The 24,007-nt window shown below is 43.1% G+C and overlaps 1 protein-coding gene across 2 annotated transcripts in view; it reads right to left on the bottom strand.

The window, feature by feature from the left end:
* The window catches only part of LOC120028105 (dihydropyrimidine dehydrogenase [NADP(+)]-like), a 220,615-nt gene that overhangs the window by 26,497 nt on the left and 170,111 nt on the right, over positions 1-24,007 (bottom strand). For both annotated transcript variants that reach the window (XM_038973280.1, XM_038973279.1), the window contains exon 19: positions 5,846-5,988. In XM_038973280.1, the coding sequence (XP_038829208.1) occupies positions 5,846-5,988 (143 nt within the window). The remainder of the gene's footprint in view (positions 1-5,845; positions 5,989-24,007) is intronic.

Genomic DNA, 24,007 nt, shown 5'->3' with positions numbered 1-24,007 from the left:
TACTTTACATCAGAGGGAAATAGAGCAGGTCTCTCCTGAGAAAAACATGTGTTAAATAGTGTCCGTCCACCCACGGAGGAGAGAGCCGTCAGCAGAAATCTGAGGACAGTCTTCTTTATGAGAGCCATTAGAGAGTAAATATGAATCACATTCTATTAAATGGCTAGGTACAGCAGTTTACCATACTGTCATGTACTGTAGCAAGTATTCTCTTATCAGTCCAACTGTAAAGGCTTATTGGTCGAATATGGCCGGAAAATACATTAATGTACGCATTAATGAGCAAGCGCACACCAAACACACACACATATATACACACTGCACATTATATTATCACAGAATATGTTCTATAATAAGTAAATTGACAGTGAGCTTGCTTTTTGAAAGAAATTATGTTATATCTTCAGAGTCCTACTGCTGAATCTGGGCCTTACAGTGTGTGTGTGTGTGTGTGTGTGTGTGTGTGTGTGTGTGTGTGTGTGTGTGTGTGTGTGTGTGTGTGTGTGTATAGAAGAATGTCCATTAGTGCTTTTCATTTTGCTCAGAACATCAAAGTATGTGATGTCCTCGCGTGCTGCATTTAGCGTTAATGTAGCCGACTGCTGAAATAAATCGAAGTGAGAATTTCTAAGTAGTTTTCAGGCAATTGAGACAGCAGGTCCTTTTTATCTGCTCTGAAAACTGGGGCTACGCATTGATTTCAACTCCTTCTGAGATCTGAAATGCTTTTAGATTCCCTGCTCTCCCTCTCGACCTCTCCCTCTTTCTCTTTTTGTCCCTCTCTTTCTCTCTGACTCTGTCAGCTCTTTTATTCCCGATGATAGAATCCTGGCATTTAGTACAACAGCGTCTTCGCCAAAAGAAAGATCGATTCATTCAGGTTTCAAATGCTACAATGACTATGGATGAACCAACCTCAGTGCTTTTGATTTCAGCTCCTATGTCTGATACTTAGATCCTAACCACTGATATTTAGTCTTGATCTTCAGCTAAAAGAGAAACCAAGTCTGGGGGGGAAAGTAAATACATTTTTACAAGTCAATGAATATGAGCAATTTCCAGTAGAGTTCAGTTAGGGGTTGTGGTGAGGTGGACAGAAACGTAACCTTTCCTCTGAAGAGTTGAATAGTTTGCATGTTGAATGGACTGCTATTCATTTCAGTCACGCTGGCAACGTTTGGATGTTTTCAAAAGGTACTATTACAAATTCTTGATGTTTACTGGGCTCACACAACAAGTCATGTTAGCTACTTGACAATGGGTCTTTCATGGCAGTTCAGAACTGTTGACGTGCACCAAGGACAAGGGGAATGGTCACCCTGGGTCATTAAAATCTAACTAGTTGGTCATCAGTGAAATATAGCTCCATTTCCTTCTAAAGACATGTCAATAAAATAACTGGCTGAATCTCCATCACTGGCCAAATCACCATAACAAAGCAGGCACTTCACAATTCAATCAAAATGATGAAAAATAACTGCGATAACTGGGATAGCACATTGCTACTTTACAACATTGATCAGATTTAAATTGGGCTTTTATTAAAGACCAAGGTAATCAATTATTGCATTGAATACAAGAAGGTGATCATAAGATGCATGTTATGGACCTTATTCACATCGTAATGGTGCAGTAAAGGGCATATGAGAAAACGAATATTGCACACATGTAGTAGCTGATAGTTACATGGCGAAGGAGAGCAAGAAGAAAAGAGAGAAGGGGGGAGAGAACCCCTCCAGGGTCATTGCAAATTAATGTTTTTGTGAACGAATTAACTAAGAAGTATCGATTTACAAGTGAATCTCATCAACCCCTGACTACAGTATGTGAATTCACAAGTATCTATTTTAGCTATGCAGCATTTTGGATTTTTCCTTCTCAAAGCTTTAATGTCTGTCAAATAATGGTTTACAAAACTTTTTTAAAAGTAGATTCACTGGGTTTTCACTGACCTGGCTTCTCAGTTAAGGTTTTCTTAAGAAACATTATTATACTATCTATCTAGAAATCAATCAAAACGATGTGTCTAAGTCTCCATAACAAAAGCCTGACCTTGAAGCACTGCTCTCATCATGTGTTGTAAATGACAAGCATACTTTCAAGGCTTCCCTTAGCAACAACTTCTTTATAAAATCTTCAAGACCAAGAAGCAATGATGGGTCTATGAGAGACGGATAGTTCCTGAATGGACTTCATCACATTGTTTGTTCTGAGAAGAATGTGTCTGATGCATCTCAGAACCAATCATGGTCTATTTCAGACAACACAGTATGTCTCTCTTCCTGTACTACATACAGTACAATCCACAGAGCCTATAGCAGTGATTCTCACATTCAACACCCACCATCGTTCTTTAGTCTTCAACTTCAGAGTGACAAGACGTGCTGATTGTAACCGCCAGGTATTACAACATATTGTTTTAGACCAATTCTGCATTCAATGCCTTTTCACTGTTAATTTCCTTGGCGATTCATATTAATTTGCTACTGTGTGTGGAGACACCATCTTACTGTTGTATGTCTGACAAAACCAGACAAATACAGATCCACACAGCCTTTTGATAAATGTGTTCAGGCCATGGGAAAGATGTCATCGGAATTGCTTTTGGACTAAAATATGTCTGTATGTGTATGATTCCATTTAGACCAAAATTACAAACAACTCTGTGCTGTCCCCCTCACATGAAGAAAACAAAAACACGCATCTCTTAACCACAGAAAGTTACCCAAACTTATCTGAAGCTAACTTATAATCCATCCATTAAACTGTATAATTACAATGACAAAGTTGTATTCTCTTTTATCAAGGTAAAAAGCATACAAATGAATGAAATTTCAAATGATGATTGAATCGCGCTCAATGGAATACAAATGAAGGCTTTTCAAAAGACAGAACACTTCTCCCTAAATAGATGGCATTCTGATTTCATCGAGAGCGTTATTTTTTTTTATTCTGTAATTAACTTTTCCCATTAATTCAGTGGGAGGAATCTCTGGTTGCATGCGCTGAGACTCCTCAGATCCCCTGTGTTAAGATTTGACAGCACAGGTGGAGGGGTGGTATTACCAAAATATTAAATCATCTAGAAAGAGAAAACCATAAAGAGTGGATGCATTTATTCACAGATTGTGATTCAATTTGCATGCTGATTCTGTTGCTGATTACTCCCTAGGCACGAACCACTGAGGGAAGTTAAATGAACAGTGAAGTTAAAAACCCACTTTCCCAATTTAAATATCAAAAGTTGAGGGAATATTCAAGTAATAAAGTTGAAGAAAGGAATTCTTGGCCTTGGTCTGTATACTGCCATAGCAACACATTGTGGTGTCTGCCTAGCAGTGTGTTTGAGGCTTGATAACATGATCAAACAGACCGATATAACAGCTACACGACAACACAAACCAAACCAGTGTAAGTGTAACACATGTACACACAGCAGATGGAGTATTGAACGCAACCAATGATTTTCACAGCCAGCGGCTCAGCTTGAGGTAAAGTATACTTAACAGTACAGTGTGTCAAGTCTGAATCTGCTAACTAGTAAAAAACAATACAGCTATATGTTTTATTGTCATATACACCAGTTTACATACACTGAGGATGGAGTCATTAAAACTCGTTTTTCAAACACTTCACAAATTTCTTGTATAGTTTTGGCAAGTCGGTTAGGACATCTACTTTGTGCATGACACAAGTCATTTTCCCAACAATTGTTTACTGATAGATTATTTCACTGTATCACAATTCCAATGGGTCAGATGTTTACATACACTAAGTTGACTGTGCCTTTAAACAGCTTGGAAAATTCCAGAAAAAGATGTCATGGCTTTAGAAGCTTCTGATAGGCTAATTGACATCATTTGAGTCAATTGGAGGTGTACCTGTGGATGTATTTCAAGGTCTACCTTCAAACTCAGTGCCTCTTTGCTTGACATCATGGAAAAATCAAAAGAAATCAGCCAAGACCTCAGAAACAAAATTGTAGACCTCCACAAGTCTGGTTCATCCTTGGAAGCAATTTCCAAATGCCGGAAGGTACCATGTTCATCTGTACAAACACCATGGGACCACACAGCCGTCATACCGCTCAGGAAGGAGACGCGTTCTGTCTCCTAGAGAAAAGTGCAAATCAATCCCAGAACAACAGCAAAAGACCTTGTGAAGATGCTGGAAGAAACAGGTACAAAAGTATCTATATCCACAGTAAAACGATTCCTATATCGACATAACCTGAAAGGCCGCTCAGCAAGGAAGAAGCCACTGCTCCAAAACCGCCATAAAAAAGCCAGACTACGATTTGCAACTGCACATGGGGACAAAGATCGTACTTTTTGGAGAAATGTCCTCTGGTCTGATGAAACAAAAATAGAACTGTTTGGCTATAATGACCATCATTATGTTTGGAGGAAAAAGGGGGAGGGTTGCAAACAGAAGAACACCATCCCAACCTTGAAGCACGGGGGTGGCAGCATCATGTTATGGGGGTGCTTTGCTGCAGGAGGGACTGGTGCACTTCACAAAATAGGAAAATTGTGTGGATATATTGAAGCAACATCTCAAGACATCAGTCAGGAAGTTAAAGCTTGGTCGCAAATGGGTCTTCCAAATGGACAATGACCACAAGCATACTTCCGAAGTTGTGGCAAAATGGCTTAAGGACAACAAAGTCAAGGTATTGGAGTGGCCATCACAAAGCCCTGACCTCAAGCCTAAAGAAAATTTGAGGGCAGAATTGAAAAAGCGTGTGCGAGCACGGAGGCCTACAAACCTGACTCAGTTACACCAGCTTTGTCAGGAGGAATGGGCCAAAATTCACTCAACTTATTGTGGGAAGCTTGTGGAAGGCTATCCGAAATGTTTGACACAAGTTAAACAATTTTAAAGGCAATGCTACCAAATACTAAATGAGTGTAGGTAAACCTCTGACCCACTGGGAATGTGATGAAAGAAATAAGCTGAAATAAATCATTCTCTCTACTATTATTCTGACATTTCACATTCTTAAAATAAAGTGGTGATCCTAACTGACCTATGACAGGGAATTTCTACTAGGATTAAATGTCAGGAATTGTGAAAAACTGAGTTTAAATGTATTTGGCTAAGGTGTATGTAAACTTCCGACTTCAACTGTAGGTTCAGTGAAATGTGTTGTTTTACAGGGTCAGTCATAGTAATACAACACACCTGGAGCAAATTAGGGACCAGTGCTTTGATCAAGGTCACATCAAAAGATTTTTCACCTTGTCGGCTCAGGTATTCCAACCAGTGACCTTTCAGTTACTGGCCCAACAGTCTAACCGCTAGGCTACCTGCCGCCCCTAGTATAAATGGTATATGGTGAGATGGAGGAGGCCAGATGGCAGTGTGTTGACTGTATCAGCAGCATAGAAGCCCTAAATAAGGAGAGAGCTGGAGAGGGAGAGAGAGAGAGAAAGAGAGGGGTAGCGAGAGAGAGAGAGAGGGTATAGAGAGAGAGAGAGAGAGGGGTAGAGAGAGAGAGAGAGAGAGAGAGAGAGAGAGAGAGAGAGAGAGAGAGAGAGAGAGAGAGAGAGAGAGAGAGAGAGAGAGAAAGAAAGAAAGAAAGAAAGAAAGAGAGGGGTAGAGAGAGAAAGAAAGAAAGAAAGAGAGGGGTAGAGAGAGAAAGAAAGAAAGAAAGAAAGAAAGAAAGAAAGAAAGAGAGGGGTAGAGAGAGATAGAGAGAAAGATAGGGGTAGAGAGAGACAGAGTGATGGTTGCAGTGCTTTTACCTGCAGAGGTAGAGACGAGAGAAACAGAGAAAGGCGAGGGAGAAGTGGAGAGACAGAAAGAGAGGTAGAGAGAGAGGTAGATGTTTGCAGAGCCGTACCTGCAGGACAGAAGCTCCAGCATGAAGGAACTGCAGACCAGACTCCGCTGAGTCGATGCCCCCAGTGGCCAGGATGGGAAAGCCAGGCAGGCTTTTGGCGATGGCGGATACAGCACGCAGTGCGATGGGCCGGATGGCGTTTCCTGTAGACAGAAACATAAATGCCGAAACAGTGGCAGAAATCACCATTTACATACATGTATACCTGCGGATGTGTAGGGGCTAGCTAGGGACGGGTCCAATTATTTTTGTTGATGGACTTGGCTAACGCGTTACCGGTATTTTTACTTTTTATTTTATTTTATTTCACCTTTATTTAACCAGGTAGGCCAGTTGAGAACAAGTTCTCATTTACAACTGCGACCTGGCCAAGATAAAGCAAAGCAGTGCGACAAAAACAACAGAGATACACATAAACAAATGTACAGTCAATAACACAATAGAAAAATATATGTACAGTGTGTGCAAATGTAGGAGAGTAGGGAGGTAAGGCAATAAGTGGGGCCATAGAGGCGAAATAATTACAATTTAGTATTAACTCTGGAGTTGTAGATGTGTAGATGATGAAGTGCAAGTAGAGATACTGGGGTGCAAAAGAGCAAGAGGGTAAGTAATAATATGGGGATGAGGTAGTTGAGTGTGCTATTTACAGATTGGCTGTGTACAGGTACAGTGATCTGTAAGCTGCTCTGACAGCTGATGCTTAAAGATAGAGAGGGAGATATTAGACTCCAGCTTCAGAGATGTTTGCAATTTGTTCCAGTCATTGGCAGCAGAGAACTGGCAGGGAAGGTGGCCAAAGGAAGTGTTGGCTTTGGGGATGACCAGTGAAATATACCTGCTGGAGCGTGTGCTACAGGTGGGTGTTGCTATGATGACCAGTGAGCTGAGATAAGGCGGGGCTTTACCTAGCAAAGACTTAGATGACCTGGAGCAAGTGGGTTTGGCGACGAATATGTAGTGAGGGCCAGCCAACGAAAACATATAGGTCGCAGTGGTGGGTAGTATATGGGGCTTTGGTAACAAAACGGATGGCACTGTGATAGACTACATCCAGTTAGCTGAGTAGAGTGTCGGAGGCTATTTTGTAAATGACTTCGCCGAAGTCAAGGATCGGTAGGATAGTCAGTTTTACGAGGGTATGTTTGGTAGCATGAGTGAAGGAGGCTTTGTTGTGAAATAGGAAGCCGATTCTAGATTTAATTTTGGGATTGAAGATGCTTAATGTGTGTCTGGAAGGAGAGTTTACAGTCTAACTAGACACCTAGGTATTTTTTAGTTGTCCACATATTCTAAGTCAGAACCGTCCAGAGAAGTGATGCTAGTCGGGTGGGAGGGTGCAGGCAGCAATTGAAGAGCATGCACTTAGTTTTACTAGCATTTAAAAGCAGTTGGAGGCCACGGAAGGAGTGTTGTATGTTCCAAGATGGCGTAGCAGTGGGATGTCTGTTTTGATTGTCCTGTCCCATCCCGTGTATATATCGTTTTCTTCATATATATTTCTATTATTTTTTTAATCTCATTTTCCATCTACGGACTGAACATACTCTCCTGCAACCCGCCTCACCCAATGTGGTATGGATCTGCTATTTTTACACTTTTGAACTGGACCCCCTTCAGAAGCTAGCCAGCTAACTAGCTATGAGCTAGTAGTCAGTTAGCCACTGCTAGCAGTCATCACCGTTAACTCGGACATCTGCCAGCCTCAGCCTGGGCCACTCCTGCCAGCCTTCACAGCGCGATATCTACCCAGAGCATATCGGACTGCTTTTCTCGAACACATCTCCGGATTCCTACCGCAAGTTCTGAACCTTTACTCCTGACCATCGCAGCTAGCTAGCTGCTATCCGAGTGGCCACTCTTGTCTAACATCTCTGTCCCGAAGCAAGCACCAGTTTGCCTGGAGCTAGCCTCGAACTAGGCCCATCTTCCGGCTAGCCGAAGAGATCCTTCAAGGAATTCCTGGGCTTCAATTACCTCTTTTGCCAATTGGCCTGGACCCTTTGCTGCTGACATGGGGCATCGCCGATCCATCACGACTGGTCTACCAACGTAACCGTCCGAGGAGGTTTCTGTCCCGAAGCAAGCACCAGTTAGCCTGGAGCTAGCCTCGAGCTAGGCCCTTCTCCAGGCTAGCCGAAGAAATCCATCAGATAATTCCTGGGCTTCAATACCTCTTCTGCCAATTGACCTGGACCCATTGCTGCCGACACGGAGCCCCGCCGATCCATCACAACTGGTCTGCCGCCGTAACCGTCCGAGGGGGTTTCAACAGGCTCTCCCATTGCGACGTCCCCCTGAGGCCCATCTGCTATCCCTGGCCTGCTAGCTGTCTGAATCGCCGTGTCTCCAGCTCGCCTAGCTACTCACTGGACCCTATGATAACTCGGCTACACATGCCTCTCCCTAATGTCAAGATGCCTTGTCTATTGCTGTTTTGGTTAGTAATTTTTGTCTTATTTCACTGTAGAGCCTCCAGCCCTGCTCAATATGCCTTAGCTAGCCCTTATGTTCCACCCCCCACACATGCAGTGACCGCACCTGGCTTAAATGGTGCCTCTAGAGACAAAACCTCTCTCATCGTCACTCAATGCCTTACCTCCACTGTACTCACATCCTACCATACCCTTGTCTGTACATTATGCCTTGAATCTATTATTCCGCACCCAGAAACCTGCTCCTTTAACTCTCTGTTCCGAATGCACTAGACGACCAGTTCTTTTAACCTTTAGCCGTACTCTTATCCTACTCCTCCTTTGTTCCTCTGGTGATGTAGAGGTTAACCCAGGCCCTGCAGCCCCCAGCATCACTCCCATTCCCCAGGCGCTTTCATTTGTTGACTTCTGTAACCGCAAAAGCATTGGTTTCATGCATGTTAACATCAGAAGCCACCTCCCTAAGTTTGTTTTGTTCACTGCTTTAGCACACTCCGCCAACCTGGATGTCCTAGCCGTGTCTGAATCCTGGCGAAATATATACGAAGAAAACAATACATACACGGGACGGGACAAGACAAGACAAAAACAGTCGTCCGACTGCTACGCCATCTTGGAAAAATGAGATTAGTTCACCGTAAGTGATAAGAGGGAAAATAAGAGTGAGGATAGGGAATCAGAAATGCCTGTATTGCACCAACTGTCTTTTGAAATATGGAGGGAAGTGAATATCTTGTAATTTAATTTATCTTCCCAGGTTATTACATTAATACAGACTGTTAAGGGTACTACAGGGTGCCGTCGCAATCTCTCCCTCTTTGTATGTCACTCCCCACCTCTCCATCCCTCACTCTCTATCGCTCTCTCTGCCTCTCTCCCTGTGGCCTAGCATTGCACGGGACGATCCAGTCTCCACTCTCCATCTCTCACTCTCTATCGCTCTTTCTGTCTCCCTGCCTCTCTCCTTGTGGCCTAGCATAGCACGGGATGTTCTAGTCTCCCCTCTCCATCCCTCACTCTATCGCTCACTCTCCCCGTGGCCTACCATAGCGCAGGATGTTCCAGTCTCTGGATCTAAATAAGTGTAGACAATGTCTGTCTCTGATCAATGGGAGAAAAGCCTGCCTGCTAAATGAGGTTAAATCTAATGTGATAAACTGCTCCATCTGTCAGTGGGATTGGACTGGAGGCTTTAATTCATTCAGGAGGTGGGAGAGACAGGTAAATAAATAAGGGGTGTAACATTAGAAGATGCATGACGAGCGGAGCTTTCTAGGGCTTTGACAGGCTGGGAGAAGAAGACACTTCTTGTTTTTCTTTTAGTCAGACTTCTTAATGACAGTGTAGGGGTAATTCATGGATATGGTTGTGTTGTTGTTTTCCATGTGTGGCTGACTGATGCCATTTAATGTGTGCAGGCATCTGTAAATAGCAGAAGTTCAAGAGAGAACTTCATATCTCAAGTTGTGCACGTTAACACAGCCTGCATGTTCCTATATGTTTCTATGACTGTATTTATGGTTTCTGAGACCTCTGTCTTTCCATCAAGTCTCCTCTAGTAACATCCACCAAATACTGCTGTCCTCTTGTACTGTAGTATCCTCCTCCTGCTCCTTTCCACAACAAACCATAGCTAACCCACTACCTCCTATCCCTTCAATACCACCCCCATACTTTCACCACAACATTGCAGGGCAAATCAATTGTAACAGCCAAATCAGCTCATGTTTGGCGTATATTTGGTTTGGAAGGCTGTTCCTGTGAATCTGTAATGAGTTGTTGCTGTATGCCGTGTCCCAAATTGCACCCTTTTCTGTTAGATGTAACTGATTACAAAAAAACTAACTTGAATCCATTACGTTACCATCAGAAATATTGTAATCAGATTACATATACTTTTGAAAAAATAGATGATTACTTCTCGGACTACTTTTAAATTCAAAATTATTTGTCACCTTTCTGCTTTCTCAAAGACATTCAAATCAGCACTGAAAAAAGGCGAAAGTTTAAGTTTGTTCCACCTGAGCGAGTCTGATCACAAATCAGACACCAATATGATGACACCAAAGTTGATTGCGGCAAAAGAGCAAGAATAGGCTGCCCAAGCTGTCTTCGAATGGTGCAAATGCTGTTGGAATCTAAAGATTATCCAACTTCAATAAAGGCTTGGAGGTAAGAACGACAGCAGAGTGTAGCCTACGGGCGATACGGATATCACACTGCTGCTCTCTTAGGTATCCCTTTCACCTTTCCTTTCATTTGTACTGAACAAAAATATAAATGCAACATGCAACTATTTCAATGATTTTACCTAGTTACAGTTCATATAAGGAAATCAGTCAATTTAATTAAATTCATTAGGCCCTAATTTAATGATTTTACATGACTGGGCAGGGGTGCAGCCATGGGTGGACCTGGGACAGCATAGGCCCACCCACTTTGGAGCCAGGCCCAGCCAATCAGAATGAGTTTTCCCCCACAAAAGGGCGTTATTACAGACAGAAATACTCCTCAGTTTCATCAGCTGTCCAGGTGGCTGGTCTCAGATGATCCCACAGGTGAAGAAGCCGGACGTGGAGGTCCTGGGTTGGCATGTTTACACGTGGTCTGCGGTTGTGAGGCCGGTTGGACGTACTGCCAAATTCTCTTAAACGACGTTGCGGCTTATGGTAGAGAGATTAACATTAAATTATCTGGCAACAGTTCTGGTGGACATTCCTGCAGTCAACATGCTAATTGCACACACACTCAAAACTTGAGACATCTGTAGCATTGTGTTATGTGACAAAACTGCACATTTTAGAGTGGCCTTTTATTGTCCCCAGCACAAGGTGCACCTGTGTAATGACCATGCTGTTTAATCAGCTTCTTGATATCCCACACCTGTCAGGTGGGCGGATTATTTTGGCAAAGGAGAAATGTTCACTCACAGGTATGTAAAGAAATGTGTGCACAAAAGAGAAATACGTTTTGTGCGTATGGAAAAATTCTGGGATATTTTATTTCAGCTCATGAAACATGGGACCAACAATTTACATGTTGCGTTTATATTTTTGTTCAGTACAGCTATAATGGTTTACCTCATCTTTACTAGAGGCTGTTCCCCTACTAATCTCACTGCAACCCCCCTCCAGGTCTCTGATCACTACTTTGTTTAATTTTCTGTCTTCCTTTCCTCCAACCCTAGGCACTCAGCCCCTACCCAGATGGTCATGCGCAGTCACAATCTTCGCTCTCCCTCCCACTACTCTTCTATCCTATCATCTCTCCCTTCTGCTAAATCCTTCTCCCTCCTGTCTCCTGATTCTGCCTTTTCGACCCTACTCTCCTCCCTTTCCGCATCCTATGACTCGTTGGCTGAGTGACTCATTGAGAGCTGTGGGCAGCTGAGCGATAATGGAGGAGGACCTATCATCCTTTCACTCCCTCCTTTCTGCTTTCTCTTCATCTGTATCCACTGCTAAAGCCACGTATTACCACTGTAAGTGTCAAGCTTCTGCCTCTAACCCTAGGAAAGTCTTTTCCACCTTCTGCCTCTAACCCAGGAAAGTCTTTTCCACCTTCTGCCTCTAACCCCAGGAAAGTCTTTTCCACCTTCTGCCTCTAACCCCAGGAAAGTCTTTTCCACCTTCTGCCTCTAACCCCAGGAAAGTCTTTTCCACCTTCTGCCTCTAACCCCAGGAAAGTCTTTTCCACCTTCTGCCTCTAACCCCAGGAAAGTCTTTTCCACCTTCTGCCTCTAACCCCAGGAAAGTCTTTTCCACCTTCTGCCTCTAACCCCAGGAAAGTCTTTTCCACCTTCTGCCTCTAACCCCAGGAAACCCTTTTCCACCTTCTGCCTCTAACCCCAGGAAACCCTTTTCCACCTTCTGCCTCTAACCCTAGGAAACCCTTTTCCATCTTCTCCTCCCTCCTTAATCACCACCACCCCTCCCTCTCTGCTGAAGACTGTGTCAACCACTTTGAAAAGAAAGTTGACGACATTCGCTTGCTTCTCATTCACTCAGCCTATTGAGACCACTGGTCCCACTCACACATAACTACCCGATGCCTTGACCTCTTTCTCCCCTCTCCAGAAGAAATCCTGCGACAAGTGAGGTCTAGCCGCTCGACAACCTGCCCACTCGACCCCGACCTTCTCCCATTCTTCACTTCCCTCATCAACTCATCCTTGACCACTGGCTGTGTCCCCTCTGACTTCAGAATGGGTAGAGTCGCTCCCCTCCTCAAGAAAACCAACACTCGACTCAACTGATGTCAGAAACTATAGACCTGTATCCCTTCTTTCTTTTCTTTCCAAAACACTTAAGCGTGCTGTCTCTGATCAACTCTCGTTATCTCTCTCAGAAAGATCTTCTTAACCCTTACCAGAGGCTTCAAGACGGGTCACTCAACCGAGACTGCTCTTCTCTGTGTCACGGAGGCTCTCCGCACTGCCAAAGCTAACTCTCTCTCCTATGTTCTCATCCTCCTAGATCTATCTGTTGCCTTCGACTCAGTGATCCATCATATCCTCTTCTCCACCCTCTCAGGGCTGAGCGTCTCAGGCTCTGCACACTCTTGGATTGCATCCGCTCCTACCAGTTGACGTGGAGAGAATCTCTGTCTGCACCACGTACTGTCACTACTGGTGTCCCCCAGGACTCGGTTCTAGGCCCTCTCCTCTTCTCTCTATACACCAAGTCACTCAGCTCCGTCATATCCTCACATGGTCACGTCTATAATTCCTATGCAGATGACATTCAACTACTTCCTTCCTCTCTTCTGACACCCAGGTGGCGACATGCATCTCTCCGTGCCTGGCAGACATCTAAGCTTGGATGTCAGCCCACCACATAAATCTCAACCTCGACAAGAAGGAGCTGCTCTTCCTCCTGGGGAAGGCCTGCCCACGCAAAGGTCTTTCCATCAGGGTTGCCAACTCCACAGTGTTGCCCTCCCAGAGTGCAAAGAACCTTGGCGTGACCATGAAGAACACACTGTCTTTCTCTGCAAACATATAATCACTGACTCGCTCCTGCAGGTTCATGCTCTACAACATCCGTAGGGTACGACCTCACCTCACACAGGAAGTAGCACAGGTCCTAATCCAGGCACTTGTCATCTCCCATCTGGACTACTGCAATTTGCTGTTGGCTGGGCTCCCCGCTTATCCCATCTCACCCCACTCCTCCGTACACTACACTGGCTTCCAGTCGAAGCTCGCATCCACTACAAGACCATGGCGCTTGCCTACAGAGCAGCAAGAGGAACTACCCTTCCCTACCTTCAGGCTATGCTCAAACCACCTCTGGTCTCTTGGCCCCCTGGTCTCTCAGCTCCCGCTCAGCCCAGTCCAAACGCTTCTCTGTCCTGAAACCCTACCTCTTCAAAGAGTTTCTTAAAATGATCCCACCACCCCCAAATAAATACAAACGTTCCAGAACCAACAGTTGCCTTTGATATGTGGTTGTCCCACCTAGCTATCATAAGATGAATGCACTAATTGTACGTTTCTCTGGATAAGAGCGTCTTCTAAATGACAAAAATGACAAATTATTTGAAGACGTTTAAGCTGCCTATGCATCATTGTTTTTGCGACCAGTGAACAGCCAGTGAAAATGTGCAAGCTGGCATTTATTGAGATGACTCATGTACTGGAGGCAGCTCTGCAGAGTGGTCACTAGCTGGCACAGCCACAAAGTCATTTTGAAGCTAACCCTAACCACACTGTTAACTCTAATGCCTAACATTAACCTTAAATTAAGACCAAAAAGCAAATGCTTGTTTTCATGAATTTTTACGAAATAGCCAATCTTGACTTTGCAGCTGGCCTATATAGTGGAAACTGCTCAGTTCTGCCTCCAGGGCAAGACTCATGACAAACGTCAACCTGCGAAAAATGCGCTCTTGCAAAAGCTGCATAGTGTGAATCCCAGGCTATGGAATAAAAGTTTGAGGGTGTTCCTCCCTTCTAAACTCCTCCATGGTATTGTGCTCCAAACTGTCTTCGTGCTGACACATTTTTCTTCCCCTAACGGACACATGCTCAAACACATGCTCAAACTCTCACACTTAAAGAGCTGCAAATTATCGCGATATCAAAGTGTCACCAACAAAAACGTAAACAATAGGCCTACAGCAAAGGCAGCATATGGCATTAATTTTCTCACATGCTAATAACACTTTTCAGAAGTGCTCAAAGCATGCCATTCCATGAGAGCAGCATTTTTTTTCTCAACTCGAAGCAATGAGCCCAATCAGTCCTCCATGACAACAAAATCATAAACAACAGGGTAGGCTAAATAAGTACTTCGTTTTTTGGGTTATGCTAAGGTAATACAATTTGACTAATCTATATTTTCATATTTCCAAGTCTTATTCTTGAAGATAAATGGGTATTAAATTAATTGAAATAACTGGAAATATATAGCCTAATCATAGTATTACCTGTAGTAGAACGCAATGGGTTAGAAGAAGCCTACATAACCAAACCTTAAAGTAAAATGCAACATCCATTTATGGCCAGCTACGTAAACTCTAACATTGATTTATCCTGCAATGGATGTTGTTCAATTGGTAATATTCCTAATGCCTCTTAAAGGGACAGTAATCAAAAAGTAACTGAAAGTAATCAGATTACATTACTGTATATGGATAATACAAAAGTTATGTATGTTACTGATAAAAAAATGTGGACAGGTAACTAGTAACTGTAACAGATTACGTTTAGAAAGTACCTACCCAACCCTGTCCCTATGTTGTGAAATGAAACGTGTCTACAACATTCATATCTTATATTCTGAGAACATGGCAACCATTTCCTGTGTATGTTTGGTGGGACATTGATGGAATATTCTCCTAACCCTTAAACTGGACATAGGAATGTTCTTGCAATGTTCTCATGAAACGTGTCTAGAACATTAATTTCTTATATTCTGAGAACATTGTAACCACGTTCTGTGTATGTTTGGTAAGACGTTGCTGGAATATTCTCCTAAAAACTGGACACAGTGATGTTCTTGCAACATCCCATGAAACGCACCTAGAACATTAATGTTGTATATTCTGATATTCTAGATAAGTTCTGTTTGACAGTAAGGTAATGTTCTCCTAACTTTAACACCATTTTTTTTTTTCCTAAATTAGAATGTTCCCCTAACTAACAGAAAACTGGACACTCAAACATTAGGAGAACATTATGTGTAACATTACAAAAACGTTCTCTCTCTGTAGAATTGTTAGCTGGGATGGTGCTATTTGGGACGCCGCTATAGACATGGTGGCTGGAGAGCGTCAGCTAGGCTTCAGCCAAGTCAAAAGAGACTGTTGTCAAAGAGACTGCTGTGAAAGAGACTGTTGCCAGCGCCAATATGACATGCTTTTCAGGCTAATCCAGCCAGCTGCCTGGGCCATACGAGCGTTATGGATTACAAAAAGCTTGTCCGCTCCTCTTTCTCTCTTAGTCTCTCTCTCTAACCAGCTCTCTACCCCACCATCCCTGTCTCTCTCTGTCCTTTCCTCTCTCTTTCTCTATCCCTCCCGCTTTCTCTCCCTCTCTCCTTCCCCCCTCTCTCCTCCGCTCTCAGACCATCTCACCTCGGCGGAGCGACATCTTCATCTCCCTGAACACCATTCAACACTGTATCCCATCAAAATGCAATCTGACGCCACCTAAAGCCACCTAATCTACTCAGGCAAATCACAGTCAACTTAGCCTAGGGGGAGTGAGTCAGGGAGGGAGAGCAGCACCGCACACTGCTGTGAGTATTATGTTGGGTGACACTCACAACAACATATGCCTCAGGAATTTATTTGCCAGCGCAAACCACTTTCCAGATGAGACGCCTGGTCTTTGTCTGTGGGGTTAGTGGAGCCTTTCATTGTATTAGTAATGGATGAGCAGAAAGGGGCTGGAGGATTCAACACTCACACTACTCACTCCACAGGTCCAGCTTCTCTGATATCCTGGTGTATGTGTGTGTGTGAATGTGAATGTGTGTGTTTGTGCGTCTTTACGTGCATGTGTGTTTTGCCAAGACTTAAAGCCTGGTCTCTCACTGCTGTTCCAATCTGACAAAAGACCAGCAGCCTGAACATTGTTCCTATTGTTTCACACCTTATTGCTTGTCCTTCACAACGCACAGCTCCTGTTGTCATAGCCCTCCTCTCCTCCCCTCCTCATCTCTCTCCAGTGAAGCGACAGGTCCTGTTGTCTCTGAACAACACATCTTTCTCTGGGTCATCCTCCTCATCATTGGGCTTCTGACAACCCGTCTGTCTGTCCAACATCAGTGTATGGTGTGTCAGCCATACACACATACACAAACACACACACATAAACATCTGTTCAACACAGCCTTTTGCATCAGCTCAGATACAGCCATAGCCACATGCATGTTTTCTAGTAGGGAGAGCTAGAGGGAATCCGTCTGAGATACACAGTTACTGCAGCAAGCTGAGGCTTCTCTCTCGCTCTCTATCTATTCTTTCTCTCCATCTACTCTTTCTCTCTAACTACTCTTTCACTCTCCCTCTACATATATATCTACTCTCTCCCTCTATATATACACTACCGGTCAAAAGTTTTAGATCACCTATTCATTTTTCTTTATTTTTTACTATTTTCTACATTGTAGAAGAATAGTAAAGACATCAAAACTATGATATAACACATATGGAATCATGTAGTAACCAAAAAAGTGTTACACAAATCTAAATATATTTTATATTTGAGATTCTTCAAATAGCTACCCTTTGCCTTGACAACTTTGCACACTCTTGGCATTCTCTCAACCAGCTTCATGAGGAAGTCACCTGGAATCCATTTCAATTAACTGGTGTGCCTTCTTAAAAGCTAATTTGTGCAATTTCTTTCCTTCTTAATGCGTTTGAGACAATCAGTTGTGTTGTGACAAAGTATGGGGTGGTATATAGAAGATAGCCCTATTTGGTAAAAGACCAACTCCATATTATGGCAAGAACAGCTCAAATAAGCAAAGAGAAATGACAGTCCATCATTACTTTAAGACATGAAGGTCAGTCAATCTGGAAAATTTTGAAAGTTTCTTCAAGTGCAGTCGCAAAACCCATCAAGCGCTACGATGAAACTTACTCTCATGACGACCGCCACAGGAAAAGAAGACCCAGAGTTACCTCTGCTGCAGAGGATAAGTTCATTAGAGTTACCAGCCTCAGAAATTGGAGCCCAAATAAATGCTGACAGACACAACTCAACATCACCTATTCAGAAGGGAACTGCGTGAATCAGTTCTTCATTGTCGAATTGCTGCAAAGAAACCACTATTAAAGGATACCAATAAGAAGAAAAGACTTGCTTAGACCAAGAAACACGAACAATGGACATAAGACCGGTGGAAATCTGTCCTTTGGTCTGATGAGTCCAAATTTGAGATTTTTGGTTCCAACCGCTGTGTCTTTGTGAGTAGCAGAGTAGGTGAACGGATGATCTCCACATGTGTGGTTTCCACCGTGAAACATGGAGGAGGAGGTGTGATGGTGTCGGGGTGCTTTGCTGGTGACATTGTCTGTGATTTATTTAGAATTCAAGGCACACTTAACCAGCATGGCTACCACAGCATTCTGCAGCGATACACCATCCCATCCTGGTTTGGACTTAGTGGGACTATCATTTGTTTTTCAACAGGACAATGACCCAACACACCAACAGGCTGTGTAAGGGCTATTTTACCAAAAAGGAGAGTGATGGAGTGATGCATCAGATGACCTGGCCACCACAATCCCCTGACCTCAACCAAATTGAGATGGTTTGGGATGAGTCAGACCGCAGTGAAGGAAAAGCAGCCAACAAGTGCTCAGCATATGTGGGAACTCCTTCAAGACTGTTGAAAAGCATTCCAGGTGAAGCTGGTTGAGAGAATGCCAAGAGTCTGCAAAGCTGTCATCAAGGCAAATGGTAGCTATTTGAAGAATCTCAAATATAAACTATATTTAGATTCGTTTTTTTTTGGTTACTACATGTTTTTTGGTTACTACACTTTTATGGTTACTACATGATTCCTTCTATGCTGGCCTTCTAGGCAGAGTTCCTCTGTCCAGTGTCTGTGTTCTTTTGTCCATGTTAATATTTTATTTTTATTGGCCAGTCTGAGATATGGATTTTTCTTTGCAACTCTGCCTAGAAGGCCAGCATCCCGGAGTCGCCTCTTCACTGTTGACGTTGAGACTGGTGTTTTGCGGGTACTATTTAATGAAGCTGCTAGTTGAGTACTTGTGAGGCGTCTGTTTCTCAAACTAGACACTCTAATGTACTTGTCCTCTTGCTCAGTTGTGCACCGGGGCCTCCCACTCCTCTTTCTACTCTGTTTAGAGCCAGTTTGCGCTGTTCTGTGAAGGAAGCTGTTCTGTGAATGCTGATGCTCCAGATACTCAACTAGTCTAACCAGTTGTATTGCTTCTTTAAATCAGCACAAATGTTTTCAGCTGTGCTAACATAATTGCAAAAGGGTTTTCTAATGATGAATTAGCCTTTTAACTTGGATTAGTTAACACAGCGTCATTGGAACACAGGAGTGATGGTTGCAGATAATGGGCCTCTGTACGCCTTTGTAAATATTCCATTAAAAATCAGCCGTTTCCAGCTACAGTAGTCATTTACAACATTAACAATGTCTACACTGTATTTCTGATCAATTTGACGTTATTTTAATGGACAAAAACATTTGCTTTTCTTTAAAAAACAAGGACATTTCTAAATGACCCCTTTTGAACGGTAGTATGTATATATAAATATCTTCTCTCTCTCTCTCTCTCTCTAGTGATACTGGACGATGCCTGCTTACACACGCGGCTCACGGTACACCTGCTACTTTTGATGAATAATTCCAGACACAGACCGACAGACAGACAGACAGACGTGTAGGAATCAGGCAGGAGTATCTGCTGCTTCTCAGAATCGGCTGCTTTTCATCCAACTAGAGGGAGAACATACACATCCAAAGGAGCAATTAAGTTCATGGCTATTGAGTCTAGATCTACAGTATATTAATAGGAGCTAGAGGCCTGTATAGTGCAAGCTTGTTGGGAGCAGAGTGAGGAGAAACATCAATTGTGCTTCATAAGATATACAATATTGCTATTCGTTTGGAATTGCATACAATATTCATGTGTTTCAGTATTTGTTGTGGTTCAGACATGTCTCAGATAATTTCCCAAACCAGATCATCAAATATCTGGACATGTGACATACAGTATAATGTGAGAGATGGATAAGTAATAACAGTGAATATGAGAAGGTGAACTGAAGGGCATGATTGGAACTGACTACACAACCCCCATCAAATACCAGACCTTCTTTCCTTCCTTTCACATTAATCCATTTATTAGAACTTTACATTTGTATGGAATAATAATGGAAGCCACTTCATTGACTGTGTGGCCTTTCTGTCTGGGCGGTAGGCTACAAAGCAACTGGGTGGGTTTCAGTCCGATAGATAGCAGCGATGGCTATCTTTGTGTGGGGCTTTAAAGATGCATAATGCAGAGGTTTGATACCAGCATTTGGTATTCAGGGTCTGCAAAGGCCACCGGCCACTGCCTCTGGATCTATCCCCTCACACACTCATAATAACGCACGCACGCACGCACAAACTTGCTCCTATCCTGTCTGACACTCATAACACACACAGGACCATGAGAGGACCCAATGCGAGGCAAAGACATCTGTCTCCTCTCTGGCTTGATTATAATGGCTAAAGAGTAAGCAAGGTCAAATAAAAATGTATTGGTCGCGTACACATATGTTGAAGATGTTATCACAGGTGCAGCGAAATGCTTATGTTTCTAGCTCCAACAGTGCAGTAATACTTAACAATACATAACAATATACACAAATCCCCCAAATTTAAATAAAGGAATTAATAAAGATCATATGGCCAATATACCACGGTTAAGGGCTGTGTCCAGGCACTCCGCGTTGCGTCATGGTAAAGGTACAGCCCTTAGCCTTGGTATATTGACAATATACCACACCACCTTAGGCCTTATTGCTTAATAAGTATAATTCAATGGCTATAATTCATTCTTACATGTTCTATGTTTGAGCTGCTTTTGAAAGCAAAAGTTGAAATCAAAACAGTATTGGCATTGTTGAATTCAATTATACTGATGGTTTAGTTAGCTAAACTATCAAGTCTGTTTGGTTACCACGGCAACTACTGTAGCTACAGTATCTAGTAAACTTGCTAGCTATTTCAGTGGATGTTGAACACATATTTCTAACAGAAAATGAACACATTTCTATTTGGCAAATGTGTTAAATTATAGCCATGGCATAAAAGGGGTAATCAACTCGGGGCTCCTGGCGTTCTCTGGAAAATAAGAAAACTCTGTGGAAGGTCAGTTCCACTCTGCTAGCGATTCGTGGAACACACCTTCCATGTCGTTCATTATTTTCCATACAACGCATAGCCCCTCATGGATTATCCCTTAGGTATATACTGAACAAAAATATAAAGGTAACATGTAAAGTGTTGGTCTTATGTTTCATGAGCTGAAATAAAATATCCCAGACTAGACATTTTCTATATGCACAAAAAGCTTATTTCTCTCAAGTTTTGTGCACAAATTTGATTTACATCCCTGTTAGTGGGCATTTCTCCTTTGCCAAGATAATCCATCTACCTGATAGGTCTGGCATATCAAGAAGCTGATTAAACAGCATGATCATTACACAGGTGCACCTTGACCTGGGGACAATAAAAGGTCACTCTAAAATGTGGAGTTTTGTCACACAACACAATGCCACAGATGTCTCAAGTTTTGAGGGATCGTGCAATAGGCATGCTGACTGCAGGAATGTCCACCAGAAAACGTAATGTTAATTTCTCAACCATAAGCCGCCTCCAACGTCCAACCGGCCTCACAACTGCAGACCACGTATGTTTATGGCATCGTGTGGGTGAGTGTTTCATTGATGTCTACGTTGTGAACAGAGTGCCCCATGGTGGAGGTGGGGTTATAGTATGGGCATAAGCTACGGACAACGAACCCAATTGCATTTTATTGGCAATTTGAATGCACAGAGATACCATGATCAGATCCTGAGGCCCATTGTCATGCCATTCATCCGCTACCATCACCTCATGCTTCAGCATGATAATGCACAGCTCCATGTCGCAAGGATCTGTACACAATTCCTGGAAGCTGAAAATGTCCCAGTTCTTCCATGGCCTGCATACTCACCAGACATGTTACGCATTGAGCATGACTGGGATGCTCTGGATCGAAGTGTACGACATGGAAGAGGAGTGGAACAACATTCCACAGGCCACAATCAACAGCCTCATCAACTCTATGCGAAAGAGATGTCACACTGCACACCAGATACTGACTGGTTTTCTGATCTACACCACAACCTTTTTGAAGGTATCTGTGACCACAGATTCATATCTGTATTCCAAGTCATGTGAAATCCATAGTTTAGGGCCTAATTCATTTATTTCAACTGACTGATTTGCTAATATGAACTGTAACTCAGTAAAATGTTAGAAATTGTTGCATGCAGGGTTTATATTTTTGTATATGATGGTGTGTATAGACAGGATGGACAGTATGTGAATAGAAAAGGTGTGTGCAGCAGTAGATAGGACGAGCCCTGAATATAATACAGTACATTCTTAGAAAAAAGGGTTCCAAAAGGGTTCAGCGGCTGTCCCCAACACTTTTTGGTTCCATATAGAAACCTCGGTGGAAAGGGTTCTACATGAAACCAAAAAGGGTTCTACCTGGAACCAAAAGGGATTTTTCAAAGGGGACAGCCAAAGAACCATTTTTAGTTCTAGATAGCACTTTTTTTTCTATGAGTGTATACACAGTGCATTCGGAAAGTATTCAGACCCTTTGACTTTTTCCACATTTTGTTACGTTACAGCATTATTCTAAAATGGATTAAAATGTTTCCCCCTCTCATTCTACACACAATACCCCATAATGACAAAGCGAAAACAGGTTTTTTGAAATTTTTGCAATGTATAAAAAAATCTAATGAAATACCTTATTTACATAAGTATTCAGACCCTTTGATATGAGACTCGAAATTGAGCTCAGGTGCATCCTGTTTCCATTGATCATCCTTGAGATGTTTCTACAACTTGATTGGAATCGACCTGTGGTAAATTAAATTGATTTGGAGCATTGAAGGTCCCAAAGAACACAGAGGCCCCCATCATTCTTAAATGGAAGTAGTTTAGAAGCACCAAGACTCTTCCAAGATCTAGCTACCCAGCCAAACTGAGCAATCGGGGTAGAAGGGCCTTGGCCAGAGAGGTGACCAAGAAACCGATGGTCACTCTGACAGAGCTCCAGAGTTCCTCTGTGGAGATGGGAGAACCTTCCAGAAGGACAACCATCTCTGCAGCGCTCCACCAATCAGGCCTTTATGGTAGAGTGGCTAGACGGAAGTCACTCCTCAGTAAAAGGCACATGACAGCCTGCTTTGAGTTTGCCAAAAGGCATCTAAAGGACTCAGACAATGAGAAACAAGATTCTCTGGTCTGATGAAACCAAGATAGAACTTTTTGGCCTGAATGCCAAGCGTCACGTCTGAAGGAAACTTGGCACCATCCCTACGGTGAAGCATGGTGGTGGCAGCATCATTGTGAGTGGATGTTGTTCAGTGGCAGGGACTGGGAGACTAGTCAGGATTGAGGGAAAGATGAACGAAGCAAAGTACAGAGAGATACTTGATGAAAACCTGATCCAGAGCACCCAGGACCTCAGACTGGGGCGAAGGTTCACCTTCCAACTGGACAATGACCCTAAGCACACAGCCAAGACAAGAATGGCTTCGGGGCAAGTCTCTGAATATCTTTGATTGGCCCAGCCAGAGTCCGGAGTTAAACCCGATCAAACATCTCTGGAGAGACCTGAAAATAGCTGGCATCCAACCTGACAGAGTTTGAGAGGATCTGCAGAGAAGAATGGGAGAAACTCCCCAAATACAGGCGTGCCAAGCTTGCAGCGTCACACACAAGAAGACTCAAGGCTGTAATCGCTGCCAAAGTTGCTTGAGTAAAGGGTCTGAATACTTATGTAAACGTGATATTTCAGTTTTTTTTTATACATTTGCAAAAATCCCATTCTTGCTTTGTCATTATGGGGTATTATGGGGTGTAGATTGTTTAAAGAAAAATCAATTTTAAAATAAGGCTATAACGTAACAAAATATGGAAAAAGTCAAGGGGTCTGAATACTTTCTGAATGCACTGTACATATGAAGTGGGTAAAACAGTATGTAAACATTATTAAAGTACCCAGTGTTCAATGACTATGTACATAGGGCAGCAGTCTCTAAGGTGCAGGGTAGAGTACCGGGTGGTAGCCGGCTAGTAACAGTGACTATGTACATAGGGCAGCAGTCTCTAAGGTGCAGGGTAGAGTACCGGGTGGTAGCCAGCTAGAAACAGTGACTAAGTTCAGGGCAGGGCACTGGGCGGAGGCTGGCTAGTGGTGACAATTTAACAGTCTGATGGCCTGGAGATATAAGCTGTTTTTCAGTCTCTCGGTCCCAACTTTGATGCACCTGTACTGTCTCCGCCTTCTAGATGGTAGCGGTGTGACCAGGCCATGGCTCGGGTGGTTAAGATAAGGCAGAGGGCTAGCTATTCAATATTTGGATGAGGGGGCAGGAGGTCTTTGAAACTTTGTAGGATCTGGCGATCAATAACTGCTCTTATAATGCACAAAGAAAAATGAACAGTGAATCAAA

Source organism: Salvelinus namaycush, chromosome 33 (genome assembly GCF_016432855.1).
Source record: "Salvelinus namaycush isolate Seneca chromosome 33, SaNama_1.0, whole genome shotgun sequence".
Classification (NCBI taxonomy): domain Eukaryota; kingdom Metazoa; phylum Chordata; class Actinopteri; order Salmoniformes; family Salmonidae; genus Salvelinus; species Salvelinus namaycush.
This window is presented reverse-complemented; position numbering and strand designations above follow the sequence as displayed.